Raw genomic sequence first — 18514 nt, forward strand, 5'->3', positions numbered from 1 at the left:
GTTGTTAATAATAATAAGTAATATTTATATAGGCCATAATCAGCAAAGCTGCTATAAAGTGCTTTACAAATGTAAAACAAATAGTAACAAAACCAAAATATTAAATATATAGAACCAATAAGGCAAAAAAATGTAAAAACCAAAAGCAACAATATAAAAAACACCTGTACTAAACGATACTAAAAAAAATAAAAAAATAAAAAAGCCCAAAACGCATATAGTCCAAAACAAATTCAGAAGTATGTATATAGTAAAATAGATTAAATCATAGTCAATGTTTAAATATAAATAAGTATGAGAAAGTATATTACAGTAAGACAAGTTGTTAGATAGTACAGTTGTTAGATAGTACAGTTGTTAGATAGTACAAGTTGTTAGATAGTACAAGTTGTTAGATAGTACAGTTGTTAGATAGTACAAGTTGTTAGATAGTACAGTTGTTAGATAGTACAAGTTGTTAGATAGTACAGTTGTTAGATAGTACAAGTTGTTAGATAGTACAGTTGTTAGATAGTACAGTTGTTAGATAGTACAAGTTGTTAGATAGTACAGTTGTTAGATAGTACAAGTTGTTAGATAGTACAGTTGTTAGATAGTACAAGTTGTTAGATAGTACAGTTGTTAGATAGTACAGTTGTTAGATAGTACAAGTTGTTAGATAGTACAGTTGTTAGATAGTACAAGTTGTTAGATAGTACAGTTGTTAGATAGTACAGTTGTTAGATAGTACAGTTGTTAGATAGTACAAGTTGTTAGATAGTACAGTTGTTAGATAGTACAAGTTGTTAGATAGTACAGTTGTTAGATAGTACAGTTGTTAGATAGTACAAGTTGTTAGATAGTACAGTTGTTAGATAGTACAAGTTGTTAGATAGTACAGTTGTTAGATAGTACAGTTGTTAGATAGTACAGTAAGACAAGTTGTTAGATAGTACAAGTTGTTAGATAGTACAAGTTGTTAGATAGTACAGTTGTTAGATAGTACAGTTGTTAGATAGTACAAGTTGTTAGATAGTACAGTTGTTAGATAGTACAGTTGTTAGATAGTACAGTTGTTAGATAGTACAGTTGTTAGATAGTACAAGTTGTTAGATAGTACAGTTGTTAGATAGTACAGTAAGACAAGTTGTTAGATAGTACAAGTTGTTAGATAGTACAAGTTGTTAGAAAGTACAGTTGTTAGATAGTACAGTAAGATAAGTTGTTATTGAAGGATGGGGGATGCCAAAGAAGCTTGGAATGACAGTGCAAGGGTTGTAGGATGGAAGGTATGGATGAGGATGGGAGGTTGGAGCAAGATGGAGCACTTTAAAGAGGGATGTATAAATGTTTCTTTCTCTTCTGTAGTATGAAAGCTATTTCTGTCAAAATCAATTGCAATGTTAATTTTGAAGAATGATTAATAAACTTGCCATGTCACATCATGTGGCTTATTGCTGTAGAAGCATTCCATAGAATGGTACAACCCGAGTCACACCCATGCAGCTTGTGATAGAAATTTAATTAATTTGGAATAATTTTAACTCTTCCAATTTTGTAGCGGTAAATTGTAGCGTTTGCAGTTTTGAGGCCTCTTGAATGTTATCTGCTATTTCTATGTGAAAGTATGGCTATACGATCTTTACACTTGTATCTAGCAATTTGACCAGTTTGCATAGCACTTTATAATGTGATACCTGATAAATAATTGCTCCCCGCATGAAGACAGAATTAGCCATAACTAGATATAATCCGTTAGATAATTGCTATCATTCACCCCCATACACCCCCACCCCTGGCCTATAAATGACTCCACATAATTATCTGGCAATGCAATTGATGATCACAATAACTATGCTTCTTAAAGTTTCCACTTGAATGCCATTGTTTTTATCTTCTTATTTCCCCCCAAAATATATGTATACTATTAAATCAATAGTTTACCATTATCTCCCTCCCCTCCCCCCAACCTCTCCCCCTCCCTCCACATCACTATTAAAGCATTCTAATCAGAGTGACTGCATCTATCCCCCCCCCCAACCACCCCTTTAGGTTTTTATCGAGATATGACATCAATTTTTGGCAAATTTTTTTCACCAGAATTTCCATTCCAAGCAGCTGATATTTTGAAATCAACTAATATACAGTTTGAGGATGACCAACCCGGAAATATATTGAATGAGCTGCAATCGCAGTATTTACCTGGAGTTGACAGGATCTACTATCTGAAACTCCAGGAAATGATCCAACAGTTGATCAAACAGTACAATACTCCAGCACTACGAGCATTGGATCTCAATTGTGCTTGTGGTTGCATGACCTTTCAACTCTGCCAGTTCTTCAGAGAGGTTAGCTGTGTTTGCACTTTATAAACATTAAACTTGACTGCACCCAAAAAGAAAAAGAAGAAAATAAAATAAATCAATAAATAAATAAATAAAAAATATTAAAAAAATATAAAAAAATAAAATAAAAACTTGAATGCTTCTTAGAGTAATGACAGGTTTTTGGAAAGCGACCCCACCTACTTAAATGGTTGTGTATCCAGTGTTACTTGGAAATATACTGGGAATAAAAAAATATTGTATTATCATATTTACGATATATTCAAGAAAAAATGTAGAGCAAAATGGGGAGGGGGGCAGGTGACATTATTATCCCTGGAGTCTGACCAAGTTCTCAACACCAGTGGCAGTTGATTGTATTACAGTACAGAAAATATGTTTAAAAACCTTGACCAAGTCAGTTACCATTGAAACTTACCTTCACTTTATGGCAGAGAACTACAAGCCTGCATAATGTTTATAATAGAGGGATATCAACTCACTTATTCCTAATTGCATATATGAATCCGGGCTAATGCTGTCATAGACTTTTAGTGCTTTCTGACTACTCGGTTAAATCGATCTGTAATGGAATGTTTTGTGGGCTACTTTCCGTTGGTATTTGTTTTGAAAAGGTGTATAATTTCATTGCGAGAGAATCTTTTATCGCAATAATTTCATGAAACCCCAGATTCATTGTGATTTTGAAGCAGTTACTTAATTGCCAATTTAATTAAGTTCCATGTCGCTGAACCTTTTTTGCAATAATTTCATGAAACTGCAGAACCATTGTTATTGATTCAAGTTAATTGCCAATTAATTTAAGTTCAATTTGACAGAACCTTTGTTGCAATAATTTCATAAACTGCAGATTCATTGTGATTGAAGGAAGTTAATTGCCAATTTAATTTAAGTTCCATGTAACAGAACCTTTTGTTAAAGAAGTTATTGATGCAAGAGGCTGTTTAAATAGTATTTTAACTCTTTGCAATGCTTTTCATAAGATCATTTCTAATCAAGCAAAATATTGTAGTGTTTGAATTTTTCAGGGGTTATTTAGTGACAAACTCTACCCAAAACATTTATCTTCTCAGGTTTACATGAAGGCAGCTAGGTCAGTTTATCAACATCCACAAAGTATGTGGTTTTGGAAGGCCAAAATTGGCCACATTAATTAGTGTCACGGGTCAGCCAACTTTTAACCCTTGGAAGGGTGATACCTTTTCTCTCTCTCGTATACTAGAGCCCTTCTACAACCAAAACAAAAACACACAATAAAGATATTTTATTGTCTTTGCTCAACGTTTAATTACTTTAAACAATTAACCTATTAGTGTGGTGCATCACAAATTACAATATTCCGACACAAAAATACCTTAAATTATCTTACTAAAATATACGCCGCGCCCTTATCATTTAACTTATGTCTCAATCACTTCTTGCACTCTTATAATATTAATCTCTTATTTTGTTACTCTCTTTCTTTTAATTCTTATTTCTTAATTTAGACTTCCCTTTTAGTCGTTAAAAGACGCTAGGTTGTGGATCAACGTTCAATGGCAAGTCAGCTTAAATTCCCAAAATATCACATGCATAACAACGTAAATATATCTTTCGTCTAATCATTTGTTAAAAATGCATCGAGCTATTGGACTGTTCAGGAGCGTCTAGAAGTTCAGAAGTAATGTTCGGGTATCTGTCAGTTCGTTGAACGATTAAAACATCTGCCAATTATGACAAAGTCAAGTGCTAATAATTCACGGTTCGCCAATACAGTTTCAAACCTCCATGAGAACCGGCAACGTCTCGATGTTCACCCGTCCTCGTGACCCGAGCGTGAAATAGAGACCAAAATCGAACGAGCGACGTCACTCTTGTCCCAGCCCAAAGTTAAAAGCCATTTAGATGGAAAAATGGCTCTAAACACACAACAGGAAACTGGTCTCGACAAGCGTCTGGCGTCTCGACATCAGGCAGAAACTCCTAATAAAGCTCTAATCTACCTTCGCTATACTCTGACGCCCTTGCTCAGATATTATATATAACCCTTGAAAGTGATTTTGGCAACGAGGCAGCTTTCTAGCTGTTGCGAAAACTAACGCAGTCAGACCGTTGGGGGAAAAGACACGTTACATGGCAAAGGTCTACGATGGACTGTACCCAACTTTTCTCTGGTGTGGCTCCATACGACAATGACACTATACCCGCACATACCTTGGTTCTTTCAATATCCTACCCCTTTTGTTACCAACGTCTTCGCGCTATACAAAGCAGGAAGCTAATTACTACCAGCCTGAAATCCAGACTACAAGACAATTACGTAACACGCCTAAAATTTCGTAACGCACCTATGCGTAGCGCTCATTCTTGCCCTACATATATACAAACAAAAGCAAACTACGGCGGACTTGTTGGACCGCAAAACACAACAACTCCCTAGCCTACGGAGGATTCAAATTTCCCTCAAAAACTTGACAATTAGCAACTCAGCTGGTTGGATTCCAGACCCTTCAAGGTCCCATTTCTGTAAATGTAACAGTCCCACATGTGGGTCACAACAGCAGACCAATGGTACAAATAAGGTCCTTCATGAATGTCTATTCTACCCTGAATATGGTCTTAATTCATGAAGGACCTGTGCCAGTCTACCAATTACTGAATGTGACCAACAAGTTTGCAACCAACAAGATTTTAGTTAATACTACATGATGAGATATTGTCCCTCCAAGCTTCTGAGTCACATGACCTTTCCAGCATTCCGTCATAACTGTATCATTTATTTTAACGTTTCAAAAACTGCAACAAAATAGGTCACTTTTCGTAAAAAAAAAAAAAAAGTAAGAAAATACTTTTTTGACCCAGTCTGAATTAACAAACTGTCTTAAGTAAACAAGTTGCAGCTATTTCATTCTTTGTTCAGATAGTGTGTGATTGTACAGACTTTTGCAAAGACCCTCCTCATGGGTATGAAAATTACAACTATCTCAGGTTTGGATGTAACCAAATATGATTCTAACCTTTTGGTCTATCTAATACATAGTGCCTTTTCGTATTATTCCAGTATTCCATGAAGTGGTGCAGAACGAGAGGATTACTTCAGATAGCTGATATGTTCAGTCAAGAGATAATTCTAAAATATCTCCTCTCCCTTTTATTTTGAAATCTTTAGGTCGTAGGTACTGATTTCTGCGCTAGCTTTGTTAATACTTGTCAGGTGCTTCAAGAATATGGACGAAGGAAATCAAAGTCTACTAGTCTCGGGAACGGTGATGCTGATGAGCTTCTGACCACTGTAACAGGCAGCAACAATAATGAAGAGTTTCAGGTTGAAGTTTCATCGGATATCGACCGACGGCGAGCATTATTCAAGCAAGTAGGTCTTTCTCTGCTGTATGCCAATTAGATCAAACATGTATAGGTTACATCCAAAGATTCGACTTCATACAAACCACAGATTATTGGTTTAATGCATTATGATTGCATAGTCATAGAACAATGTAGTGTTTAAATCTTGGGTAGCATGCAGTTTAAACTACTCTGAATTTTGTATATTATGAAATGCTACGGTTTATATATGTTTAACAAAGTCTGCTATAAATCTTTCAACTTGTACAGCAATTTGACCATTTTGCAATGCGATACCGTATAAAGTGATTCCCGGAAGGTTTTGTATGCCAAATTAGCATTATCCGCAAAACTGATTATTAGTGCAGGAGTTATTAGATCGGAAGTTCCTTTAGTTGGCTTTATATCTTGCTTATTGTGGTTTGCAGTTTGTGGTTAACTTCCTAGAACATGACTAGCTTCTGGCAATATTTATAACAGTATTAGAGTATACCCCCACCACCCTCCCCCCTCCCCACAAGCATCATATCGATTATAAGAGCATGTTTGTTGCTAAAATAATGAGAAGATTTGATGTTAAAGGTTTTATCATTTCCAACATTTTACAAAAATTTGTAGGTCTATTGAAATTTCTGGAAAGTATGGAACGTATACGTATCTTCTTTGCAAAAGATTGCACCATTTAGCATTTAAGCAGACATACTTGTACAAAATTTCTACAACGGTAGGGTGACCCCCTCCCCCCACCACCACCCATTAGAACCCTCCCAGAAGTCCATAACACATCTACCCACCTTCCCTCCCTCCTCCCCCTCCCCAAACTGGCCTCAAAAATAGCTGTTACAGACATGCTCATAGTTATATTTGCTGACTATTATAGACCAAGGTCCCTTCATTTGACAAAACAGTATCCTTACGCCACAGTAGTATAATCCTGTTATCAGATGCGCTAGAATGGGTAAACAATATGCAAATTAGTGGCTGGTCTATTTGCAGGGTCTCTATAGCCTAGGTATATTTTACACACACCTCAGGGTGATTTTGCCAAGTGCAGGACCTTTAAGGACAAACTGACGTCAATCCCCTTCAGATCCAATCTGGATAAAATATCCTGAGACCCCCCTCCTGTAAAGTAGACCATTCCAATTGTACTGTAGATTACTCATTAGCTTTTCGCTGTTTTTCATCTAATTAGTGAACCATATCCTTTGTTTTCTTTTTCGATTGTTTAGTTATCATGGGTCCCCAATGAACTTTGTGATTTCGATCTAGTTCTTGTTCAAAGCCTTCACAGGGTGAATAATATGAAAGGTAAGTTCAAGTATGATAAGGCAGGGATGGCAGAGCCCATTTTGAAGTCAAAAGGGGAGGGGGGGGAGGTGAGGTTGGGGGATTATACCAAGATTTCTTTAACTTTGTCTTTTGTGAATTCAAAATGCGTAGTAAGGTCATCAAGGCATTTACAGCAGGACTGGCAAGGATAATGGCCAGTTATTAGTAGTTTAAATTTTTTTTTTTTAATTATTATTGTTTTTTTTCTTAAGGGAAATTATTACACTTAGTGGGAGGGGCTATAGTCTTGTAATAAGCTTTTTCAAGAATTTTACAAAAGCTAATGTGTGAATAACCTTATGTTAGACAGATGCAACAATTAACAATTTTAATAGATACCAGGTTAGATATACCATGTTTAGGCTCAGCGGAGGGAGGGGGGGGGGGTTGTCATGGTCTTTCAGCCCCGAGAATGTGGTCAATTAGGGGGAAAGTGCCAATATGGGATAAAGAACAATGTAATATCCACTCTTGTTCTATGTTTTTGTGAAACAAGGAAACCACAAGGGAGTTATTTAAATGAATAAAATTTTGTTTTGTATTTCTTCTAAGTTCTTATGTTGTTCAACAATGTATCTTACCCTCAGCATGGCTGGCACGATTATGGGAGGTGTCTAAACCAGGTGGCCTAGTTTTGATTACATCAACACAGGGTCTAGGGAGAAAACAGCTGCAACCTCTCATAGGCAACAGGTGGGTGATAAACTCGTAAACACAGGTAACAAAGGGAAAATCTGTACCCAGTGGCGGAGCTAGGGGTATTGGTCAGGGGGGGCAAGTATGGCCTGTAGGGGCACTTTCGACACTATCTAAGCGGAGCGCCACCACCGGTTGGCGCGGAGCGTACAGACATTTTTTGAGTAAAGATATCCCTAGATCGCCGGAAATGACCCTTTCCGGGCCTTGCTAATTTGCAGATAATGTGACAAATGTCAATAGGTAGATGAGAGCGCATTAAAAAAGTCAATAATCGTGAATAAGTAAAAAGTGGTAAAAAGCTGAAAAGGGCGCCAGCAGTCCATTTGAGTCCGACAGGGGGGGGCATCCGCCCCCCCCTGACTATATGGACGCCCCGCCACTGTCTGTACCAGTCATTTTAACAGGTCACATTTTTAACTGAGCTTCTGGATCTCTTCCCACCTCCCCCCCCCCCCCCACTTCCTGAATGCCACCTCTATTAAATGAGTAGGTTCTCTATTGTGCATCTGCTAAGTTTTATCTTTATGAATATCTTTTCACAGAATGAGATGTCTACAGACCGAACAACTGAAAGCTTCCTATGGGGAACAAGAGAAAACAGTAACGGTCACTGTATGGACTCGTGCAGCATCTTAATGTTACGAAGATATCATAAGGAAATTTAAATTATAACCAAATCATTTGTTTTCAGCTAAAATCTTGCTCAGAACTTGGTAATAGTTAGATTAATATGAACTAAGTTATGAAGTAACTTTTAAGTATATGCCAAATATTCAGATACATCTTTAACTTTAAGCTAAATATTTTTTTTAATTTATCAGTTGAACCTTCTACTGGCAGTGCAGTTGAACAGACTAAACCCACTGGGTGTTATCATGCAGGCATCCAATACACTGGGTGCTCAGATGTACAAACTAAACCCACTGGGTGTTATCATGCAGGCATCCAATACACTGGGTGCTCAGATGTACAGACTAAACCCACTGGGTGTTATCATGCAGGCATTCAATACACTGGGTGCTCAGATGTACAAACTGAACCCACTGGGTGTTATCATGCAGGCATTCAATACACTGGGTGCTCAGATGTACAAACTGAACCCACTGGGTGTTATCATGCAGGCATCCAATACACTGGGTGCTCATATATTCAAACTGAACCCATTGAGTGCTATAATGCAGGCATCCAATACACTGGGTGCTTAGATATACAGACTGAACCCACTGGGTGCTATAATGTAGGAATTCAATGCACTGGGTGCTTAGATGTACAAACTGAACCCATTGGGTGCTATAATGTAGGATTGTAGGAATCCAATACACAGGGTGCTTAGATGTACAAACTGAACCCACTGGGTGCTATAATGTAGGATTGTAGGAATCCAATATACTGGGTGCTTAGATGTACAAACTGAACCCACTGGGTGCTATAATGTATGATTGTAGGAATCCAGTACACTGGGTGCTGGATGTTCTTGGAATGTAAACATGAAATACTCTGCCTTTACTATTAAAGGTTGGGTTGAAGAAGTCAACTCCAATGGTTGCTCAGAGGTAGGAGTCAACAGTAGAGGGTGTGGTTGCTTATTCATTCAGTCTAAAACAGATCATGCATTTGTTATTAAGTTTAAAAGATGTATATATCTGATAATTTTTCGATTCTTATTTGCCAACCAATGCTATTAAGTTTGATTATTTATAGTTACAGAGTTAACGTATTGTTCTACATCATGACTCATGTAAGTTACTGTAATATTAAAACTTTGACGTTGCCTAAATTTTGTATGTTAAACTGAAGAAAAGCTGAAATAACGAACCAATCAATGCAGCTAAAGAAATAATTGGTGATTTAATTATGTCATCACTTAATTTATTTAATTTTATTATTTTTAATCAAGACATTTTAGGATGTGAATTAACATAACAACTGATCCAATATGATGCAAACATTTTCAGTTATTATAATTAATGTAATCATTTTCATTGAAAGAAATTTTATGATATGAATGAAGTATGAAATTTAAAAGCAAACTTTAGGTTCATTTTATAGTATCAAATCTATGATAGAAATTAACATCATCAAATGATAAACAAGCCATAAACTTTAAATTTTCCAGTCTACAGTTGCATGCCAGTCATAGATCCTGTAGAATCTAATGAAGATGAGATATGTTTGCATGTGTATATATATATAGGCCTATATTGGCCTATTATGTTTTCATTTATATATATTCATTTGCCTTTGTCGTTTAGCTCCATTCCATTAACATAAAGTCTGTTCAAAGTATCTCTTTCGAGATCCGGCTTTAGGAATCACAAATGATTTTTAAGTAGGATAGCATCATGTTTGATCTCTAGAGTAAGGCAAAATATGTCACCAAAAACAGAACTAGTATTGTTCGATACAGGTGTCAAACGCCTTCAGTGAAATTACAACCTTCCTTACCGGTTTCGAACCTCTGGACATACAATCAGCGTCCATGGCCTAGTTGGTTAGGGTGTCCGCGTACAAAGCGGGAGGCCCGGGTTCGAATCCCGGTGGAGGCTGGAAATTTTTTCACTGTTCTGGATTATTCTTCTCATTATGTTTTCATTTATATATATATATATTACAGAAATTTGTGCAATGCCTAGTAAACTGAAATATGATACTGTAATAAAGTAAGCCCATAGCTAAATTATACATAATTAAATTCTATAACAGAAAAGGTTCCTGGAATATTCTTCATTACAGTTTTTTTTTTCTTGATAGAAAAGTAGAAATAAGCCCATAATTTGAAGGCCAAGCAAGGCCAGGTAGCATCATTCATCAACATGATAGAGATAAATGGGATTAATTAATTTCTGTAAGCAGCCAATTAAGAAATGTCTTATTCCATTTGTGAGGACTTGGGCAGGACTAAACTGGTTCATGAGTCATCTCTGTTTAATTATAATGTTTGTTTTTCTGTATTATAGAAGTAGGATTTACAGACGCTATATTCAAAATATTGACGTCCTTAAAATGTTGTAATATTGTCGTTTGTTTCCATGTCACCTCTGTAGGTGTACATTTATTTTACAAAAGAAGAGAGAAAAAAAAATTGTAAAAATAAAGTAAGACCCCACCGACATCACTGTGTGACATCACTGTTTCTTCTAAATGGATTTCGAGTCCCTTTGATACCTGGGGGCTTCGTTCATCACAGGAATATCTGTCGTATAATGTAAACATGACGGTTGGGTGTTTATTCTTTCCTGAATGTTTCACACTGATAAATTTGTGAGTGTAATATTTAAGTATTTCTGTTGTAATACTTTCCAGTTCGAAAATCTCTGCTTTATGTAGTGTGTTTTTCTGTTCATGTATTCATGTATCATGTGTAAGTTTAGTTACAACTCTTTGATTCTTTCTGGAAATGAGAAATAAAACAATCAAGTATCTTAGGGAATTGATGATACATAAAAAATAATACACAAAACCTTAATGTTATTTACCATTTGTCAATACTTACAGAGAGGTTTTCGACTGCAAAGTTAATTAGAGGGTAAAATTAACATCCTTGTACGATTGCATGCATAAATTATATTGACATATTGGACAAAGATGAATCTTCCTGAAATGAATGAGTGGATTTCCTGTTAGTTGTTTGTATGCGTGTGTGTATGTGTGAATGTATGTATGTATTTCAGATCCTCCTGCAAGCAGAAACTCGCGAAGAAGCCTCATTGGCTTATCAAAGCCGCAAGCTGACCGAAGTCAGTCTCTTACATTCATATTTAACGTCCATGATTATGATTTGACAACAATTGTAACTGGACGACATACATTAATCTTGGAGTGACTCGAACTTGGGACCTTATGATTGGAAGGCACCAGCGTTAACCACTGAGCTAACACTCCTATAAGTTAGTTGAATTACCAAACCTATCAACCTTTTCCCAAAGTCATTCCTTTTCATACAAAGCCATATTCAGTTTTCATCTCGTTATGAAGTAGCTGACACGCATTGTTGCTAGGAAATACTGTATCCAATTTTGTCCTTCATAGCATTTTATGTTTAGACAAGAATTGATATGAAAGTACTATTTTTCATTCTCACATTTCAGAGCCACATGCTTCCAAAAAGTGCCATTTTACTTTCAGAAATTTTAATCAAAGGCCAGATGTGGTTCCTACCTACACACTTCTACCTCAGTGGAAATGTTAAATTCTTGTAACTATGTTTGTTTCATCTTTTAAAGTAAAGCTAACTCTTTGTACTGCAGTACTAGTAATTATGCCAAAGGAGGAGTTGTGAAAGTTAGAGACCGTATGTCCAATTCCACTATATTAATAGTAGAACAGAAATACAACACATGCAATATAACATCACTTTTGTGTTATTGTCCTATGTCAGATTGCTTGTGAACATTAAAGATATCTTGGGTAACTAAAGACAGCTAGTTGTATTAAATACAACACATGCAATATAACATCACTTTTGTGTTATGTCTTATGTCAGATTGGTGGTGAACATTAAAGATATCTTGGGTAACTAAAGACAGCTAGTTGTATTAAATACAACACATGCAATATAACATCACTTTTGTGTTATGTCTTATGTCAGATTGGTGGTGAACATTAAAGATATCTTGGGTAACTAAAGACAGCTAGTTGTATTAAATACAACACATGCAATATAACATCACTTTTGTGTTATTGTCTTATGTCAGATTGGTGGTGAACATTAAAGATATCTTGGGTAACTAAAGACAGCTAGTTGTATTAAATACAACACATGCAATATAACATCACTTTTGTGTTATGTCTTATGTCAGATTGGTGGTGAACATTAAAGATATCTTGGGTAACTAAAGACAGCTAGTTGTATTAAATACAACACATGCAATATAACATCACTTTTGTGTTATTTTCTTATGTCAGATTGGTTGTGAACATTAAAGATATCTTGGGTAACTAAAGACAGCTAGTTGTATTAAATACAACACATGCAATATAACATCACTTTTGTGTTATGTCTTATGTCAGATTGGTGGTGAACATTAAAGATATCTTGGGTAACTAAAGACAGCTAGTTGTATTAAATACAACACATGCAATATAACATCACTTTTGTGTTATGTCTTATGTCAGATTGGTGGTGAACATTAAAGATATCTTGGGTAACTAAAGACAGCTAGTTGTATTAAATACAACACATGCAATATAACATCACTTTTGTGTTATGTCTTATGTCAGATTGGTGGTGAACATTAAAGATATCTTGGGTAACTAAAGACAGCTAGTTGTATTAAATACAACACATGCAATATAACATCACTTTTGTGTTATGTCTTATGTCAGATTGGTGGTGAACATTAAAGATATCTTGGGTAACTAAAGACAGCTAGTTGTATTAAATACAACACATGCAATATAACATCACTTTTGTGTTATGTCTTATGTCAGATTGGTGGTGAACATTAAAGATATCTTGGGTAACTAAAGACAGCTAGTTGTATTAAATACAACACATGCAATATAACATCACTTTTGTGTTATGTCTTATGTCAGATTGGTGGTGAACATTAAAGATATCTTGGGTAACTAAAGACAGCTAGTTGTATTAAATACAACACATGCAATATAACATCACTTTTGTGTTATGTCTTATGTCAGATTGGTGGTGAACATTAAAGATATCTTGGGTAACTAAAGACAGCTAGTTGTATTAAATACAACACATGCAATATAACATCACTTTTGTGTTATTGTCTTATGTCAGATTGGTGGTGAACATTAAAGATATCTTGGGTAACTAAAGACAGCTAGTTGTATTAAATACAACACATGCAATATAACATCACTTTTGTGTTATGTCTTATGTCAGATTGGTGGTGAACATTAAAGATATCTTGGGTAACTAAAGACAGCTAGTTGTATTAAATACAACACATGCAATATAACATCACTTTTGTGTTATTGTCTTATGTCAGATTGGTTGTGAACATTAAAGATATCTTGGGTAACTAAAGACAGCTAGTTGTATTAAATACAACACATGCAATATAACATCACTTTTGTGTTATTGTCTTATGTCAGATTGGTTGTGAACATTAAAGATATCTTTGGTAGCTAAAAACAGCTAGTTGCATTCATAGACAACACATGGGGTCTTTGAAACCTTTGGGCATTGATATCAACCAGGGGCATTAGTATAAGATGAACATATTTTGTCCAGTAAATCCACAGGAATGATATCGATATATTGAGACCCTTCATCACCCCCACCCTCCGTAGGGGGTGGCAGTTTGAGTTTTGGTGGTTTTATATGTTTCACTGATGAGGGTCGGTCAAATGCCAAAGATTCAAACACATCATCCAGTTTGATGCTTTCCATGTGAATATAAAATATTCAATGATCTGGAATTCCTCTTTACCTGTGAGCCAAAAATGGAGGCCAAACAAGTAAAATTGAAATTATAGGGGGCTTTGCACACACTCAGGGGTATATTACCAGACAGCACATAAAATCCAGGGACATTCTTCAGGACACTTTTTAATCCAGGGACAGTACATGAAATGTACACCCCTCCCCCCCCTGTTCCCCCGGGATCGGGACATCTGGTCACCTTACCATTAGTAACGTTATGTTGGAGGACACTTTTAAAAACTTAATAACAACTTGCATTATTAACGATAGCTAGAGGGATATTAATAACAGCTGGGAACATAAAAAATTGGGCCAGTAAAAAGCAACTTGAGACATGACTAACAGCTTGGGCCAATAATAACTACTTGGGCCTGTACTGATAAACTTTGGGAATTAATAATAAACACATTTGGACTTTACCAACAACAGGGCCGGAAATGCCTATTTACGGCTTAGTAAATATTTTGAGCAAATTTGGTACAGTCATAGGCGTAGGAGGCGGGGGGGCTGCAGCCCCCCCAACCATAATTTTTGGTGAAAATTCGGGCAATATGCTGAGAATTTTTCGGGCACCTACTGGTAGAAAAATAATTTGCAGTGTGTTTTTCATTTTTTGGGGGGTAAAATTCACCAATATGCTCAGAATTTTTCGGGCATCTACTGAAAGAATAATAATTTGCAATGTGTTTTTCAAAGTTTTGGTGAAAATTCGGGCAATATGCTGAGAATTTTCGGGCACCTACTGAAAGAAAATAATTTGCAATGTGTTTTTCAAGTTTTTTGGTGAAAATTCGGGCAATACGCTGAGAATTTTTCGGGCACCTACCAGTGGCGGAGCGTCCAGACAGTCAGAGGGGACGGATGCCCCTCTGACGGACTGAAATGGACTGCTGGCGCCCTTTTCAGCTTTTTACCACTCTTTACTTATTCGCGATTATTGACTTTTTTATTGCGCTCTCAAATACCTTTGACATTTGTCACATTTTGTTGGTGCAATTTTCTGACAAATGGCGATGACACCTATTTATTCTTCGTTTATCTTGAAATTAGCAAGGCCTGGAAAGGGTCATTTCCGGCGATCTAGGGAGTATCTTTACTCAAAAAATTTCTCTACGCTCCGCGCCAACCTGTGGTGGCGCTCCGCTTAGATAGTGTCGAAAAGCGCCCCTACAGACCATTCTCTCCCCCCTGACCAATACCCCTGTAGCTCCGCCACTGGCACCTACTGAAAGACGAAGAATTTGCAATGTGTTTTTCAATGGTTAAATTTATATTATTATCATTATTGTTGTAACAACTTCCCCAATAATTCTAACCAATATGGAAGGGTAAAAACACGGAAAATGATTGTTTGTTATTGGCATGTGATGTAATAACCGAAGAATGGCTATATGATAAGGACATTAACATGCGAAACGCGCGCGGGGCGCGCGAAAAATTTTGGTTATATTTTTCGGGCAAGTCGTTACAGCCCCCCCAATTCAAATGAGGCTCCTACGCCTATGGGTACAGTAATAAAAACTTGTGCCAGTAATGATATAACTTGGGCCATACAATTTAGGACATTACCAACAAGAGGGCCAGTAATTACTATAAACATTAAAGGTAGTATGTAAAGACCCCAAATTATACCACGCTATAATTGCTAGAAGTTTTCAAAAAGTACTTTTCTAGGGGTCCTTGTTCTCCAAATTGTTCCCAGACATTCTAAATGAACACACAAGATGACTGAATGTCCCTGTGAGGTACGTTTCTTCCAAGGTGGTAATAAAAGCAGTTTAAGAATTTTGACCAAATGTGACCATATTTGAATATCTGGCATATTTGACAGCCAATACAGCATACCTTTAATAACAACTTGGGACAGTAATCATGTCACCTTGGGACAGTAATAACGTCAACTTGACCAGTAATAATAACTTGGACTAGAAATAATAATTTGGGCTTAGAAAAACTTGAGCATGTATTAACAAATAATGACTTAGAGCATGAATAACAACTGGAGGACACTTGGTGAATTAACAAGTTTGATTACATTAACGAGCACAACTGGGACTGCAATGATGGATAATTTAAAAAATGGTGGGAATTAATACCAACAAGTGATATTAATATTACTTTGGGACATTGATAACAACTTCGGACATTAACAATAGCTATGCATAGCTATTGTTAATGTCCCAAGTTGTTATCAATGTCCCAAAGTAATATTAATATCCCACTGACATAAGTAAAAATGTGAGCTAGAATTAATAACTTGAGACAGTAGGTAGCAACATGTGAAATCAATGGCAATTTGTAGTTTTGGACACTAATAGTGACATGGAACACTATAACCACAATTCAAGGGATTCATAGCAATGGGCTGTAAAAATGAAGGGAGTAGCTACTATATTAATAAATTCTGTCCTTCCAAGATGTTCCCACATTTTTCGCCTTCTAATTTCAGATATGCTATAACTAATTAGTTCCATTCATAAATGGCAGCTGTCCTTTGTTGTTATACCAAGATATGAAACCATCTGATAGCCATGAAAAACACACCTGCATGGGACATTAAATCCAATTAATACGGAGAACACTATGACATACCATGACCGTTTCATCAATTGGAAAAAGTACAGCTTTTTACCCCATCCTCATTTTCAACAGTGATTGTTTCCTTTTTAAACCAAGCTTGGCTTAAATCACTGAGTTCCCTGAGCTCTGTTTGAGCCTTGACAATGGTTCACTGATTTCTTTTAATTTTTGTAGCAAACCTTCACTGAATCATGGCTTGTTGGAATATGGACAAAATACATATAAACAGTTCAAAGTTTCAGTTTTAATTTTAACCAAATTTCCTTCAACTTCAGAGTCAAATAGAAGCAATATTTTTAGCGTCATGTTCATGAGGGAGGGATGGTTGGTAGAAGATGGGGAAGAAGAGGCAAGGGAGGGGGGTGGGGGGAGGGGTGTAACCCATATAGACAAGGAAAATAGAGAAAGTCAAATTGGTTTCATTTATACCCAAATTTATTTCCAAAATTTACAAAGCAAACTATCAACTGCTGCAGACCAAACAAAACTTTATGTCATAAGCCTTCTTGTTAATTATTAATTTAAATGTTAATTAACTGCTGATAAGTTTTTGCATTGTCATTTATAACCCACAATTTATTGCTGGAGGACATATGTTCACAAGATTTAACTTTTAGTGAATTAATGTCAGCCTCTAATTGCCAAGTAATGGAATATATTTTATTTGAGCTGTAGTCTCACTCGCCATTTGATTCAGAAATATCATATGATAACAACTGTACCCTGTTTCATAACACTTGTAAAAACCAAAATATTTGCAAGTTATAAGAAAGAATCGTTCAAATTCATTCCACACACACAATTTTAGACCATCGACACAATCCCTATGTGGCAGCTTAAACATATATATTTATATATATATATATATATATATATAAATATATATATATATATGTATATATATATATATATCTATATATATATATATATATATATATATCTATATATATATGTATGTATATATATATAGATATATATATCTATATATATATATGTATGTATATATATATATATATATAGATACATACATACATATATATATATCTATATATATATATATATAAATATATACCGTAGTTGTCTGATGATCAATATATATAGTTGTCTAAAGTTGTCAATATATATAGTTACTACTAGTGCTCCCCTAGTCTCAACCTATTTTCCGCTCTGTCCACCGGACATACATAGAGCACTCTGCGCCAAGATAGACACAAACCGACCAACTTTATAATATATATATATATATATTACTGATTTAGTTAAGGATTTAACATATATGGAAGGATAACAAAGGAAATTTATAAAGGAGGTGCTGTACTCCTAAAGTCATTGGAGCCAACACCCATGAAGTAGGATCTACACGTCCTCCCACAAAAAAATAAAATAAACTTGAAATAGTCGATTCTGAGGCATATTTCAACTATAGATAGATTGATCTTTTGTGTGTGCTTGAAAAGGGAGATGAACACCCATAGCAGTGGTCTAATATCTTCCCCTGATGAATATGAAAATCCTCCACAACCATCTTTCCTGACTGATGATCAAAGATGGGATCTTTGCATCCCTCCAGCCACCCCTCTCCCTACCCTTGGACATAGCACTGCAACTACTAATCCACAAACTGAATACAAATCACACAGCAACAGCCAAGTTTGAAAACAGTTTGCATAAACTTTGTTGATCAGGAACAAGAGACTGCATAAAGCAATATCACCAAATATGAAAGACATGTTAACATTATGAAAGACATGTTAACATTTGCTCTCTCGATCCTTTCATCTTAACTGACCAAAATGACGACTTTATCCCAGCAAAACAACAAAAGGACATCATCTCCCTCTCTCTTTCCCCTACCCTCCCC

At 35.8% G+C, this 18514-nt stretch overlaps 1 protein-coding gene and 1 non-coding gene across 4 annotated transcripts in view; both read left to right on the plus strand.

Annotated features, from left to right (window-relative positions):
• Positions 1-9151, plus strand: part of LOC139985018 (uncharacterized) — a 46905-nt gene extending 37754 nt beyond the window's left edge. For all 3 annotated transcript variants that reach the window (XM_071999206.1, XM_071999201.1, XM_071999213.1), the window contains exons 15-19: positions 2080-2327; positions 5473-5676; positions 6881-6959; positions 7568-7673; positions 8222-9151. In XM_071999206.1, the coding sequence (XP_071855307.1) occupies positions 2080-2327; positions 5473-5676; positions 6881-6959; positions 7568-7673; positions 8222-8315 (731 nt within the window). In that variant the 3' untranslated portion in view covers positions 8316-9151. The remainder of the gene's footprint in view (positions 1-2079; positions 2328-5472; positions 5677-6880; positions 6960-7567; positions 7674-8221) is intronic.
• A 1001-nt stretch (positions 9152-10152) lies between these two features.
• Positions 10153-10225, plus strand: Trnac-aca (transfer RNA cysteine (anticodon ACA)). The gene has a single exon. It is a non-coding gene; the product is annotated as a tRNA-Cys (tRNA).
• Positions 10226-18514: the final 8289 nt, after the last annotated feature.

Source organism: Apostichopus japonicus, chromosome 2 (genome assembly GCF_037975245.1).
Source record: "Apostichopus japonicus isolate 1M-3 chromosome 2, ASM3797524v1, whole genome shotgun sequence".
NCBI classification, from domain to species: domain Eukaryota; kingdom Metazoa; phylum Echinodermata; class Holothuroidea; order Aspidochirotida; family Stichopodidae; genus Apostichopus; species Apostichopus japonicus.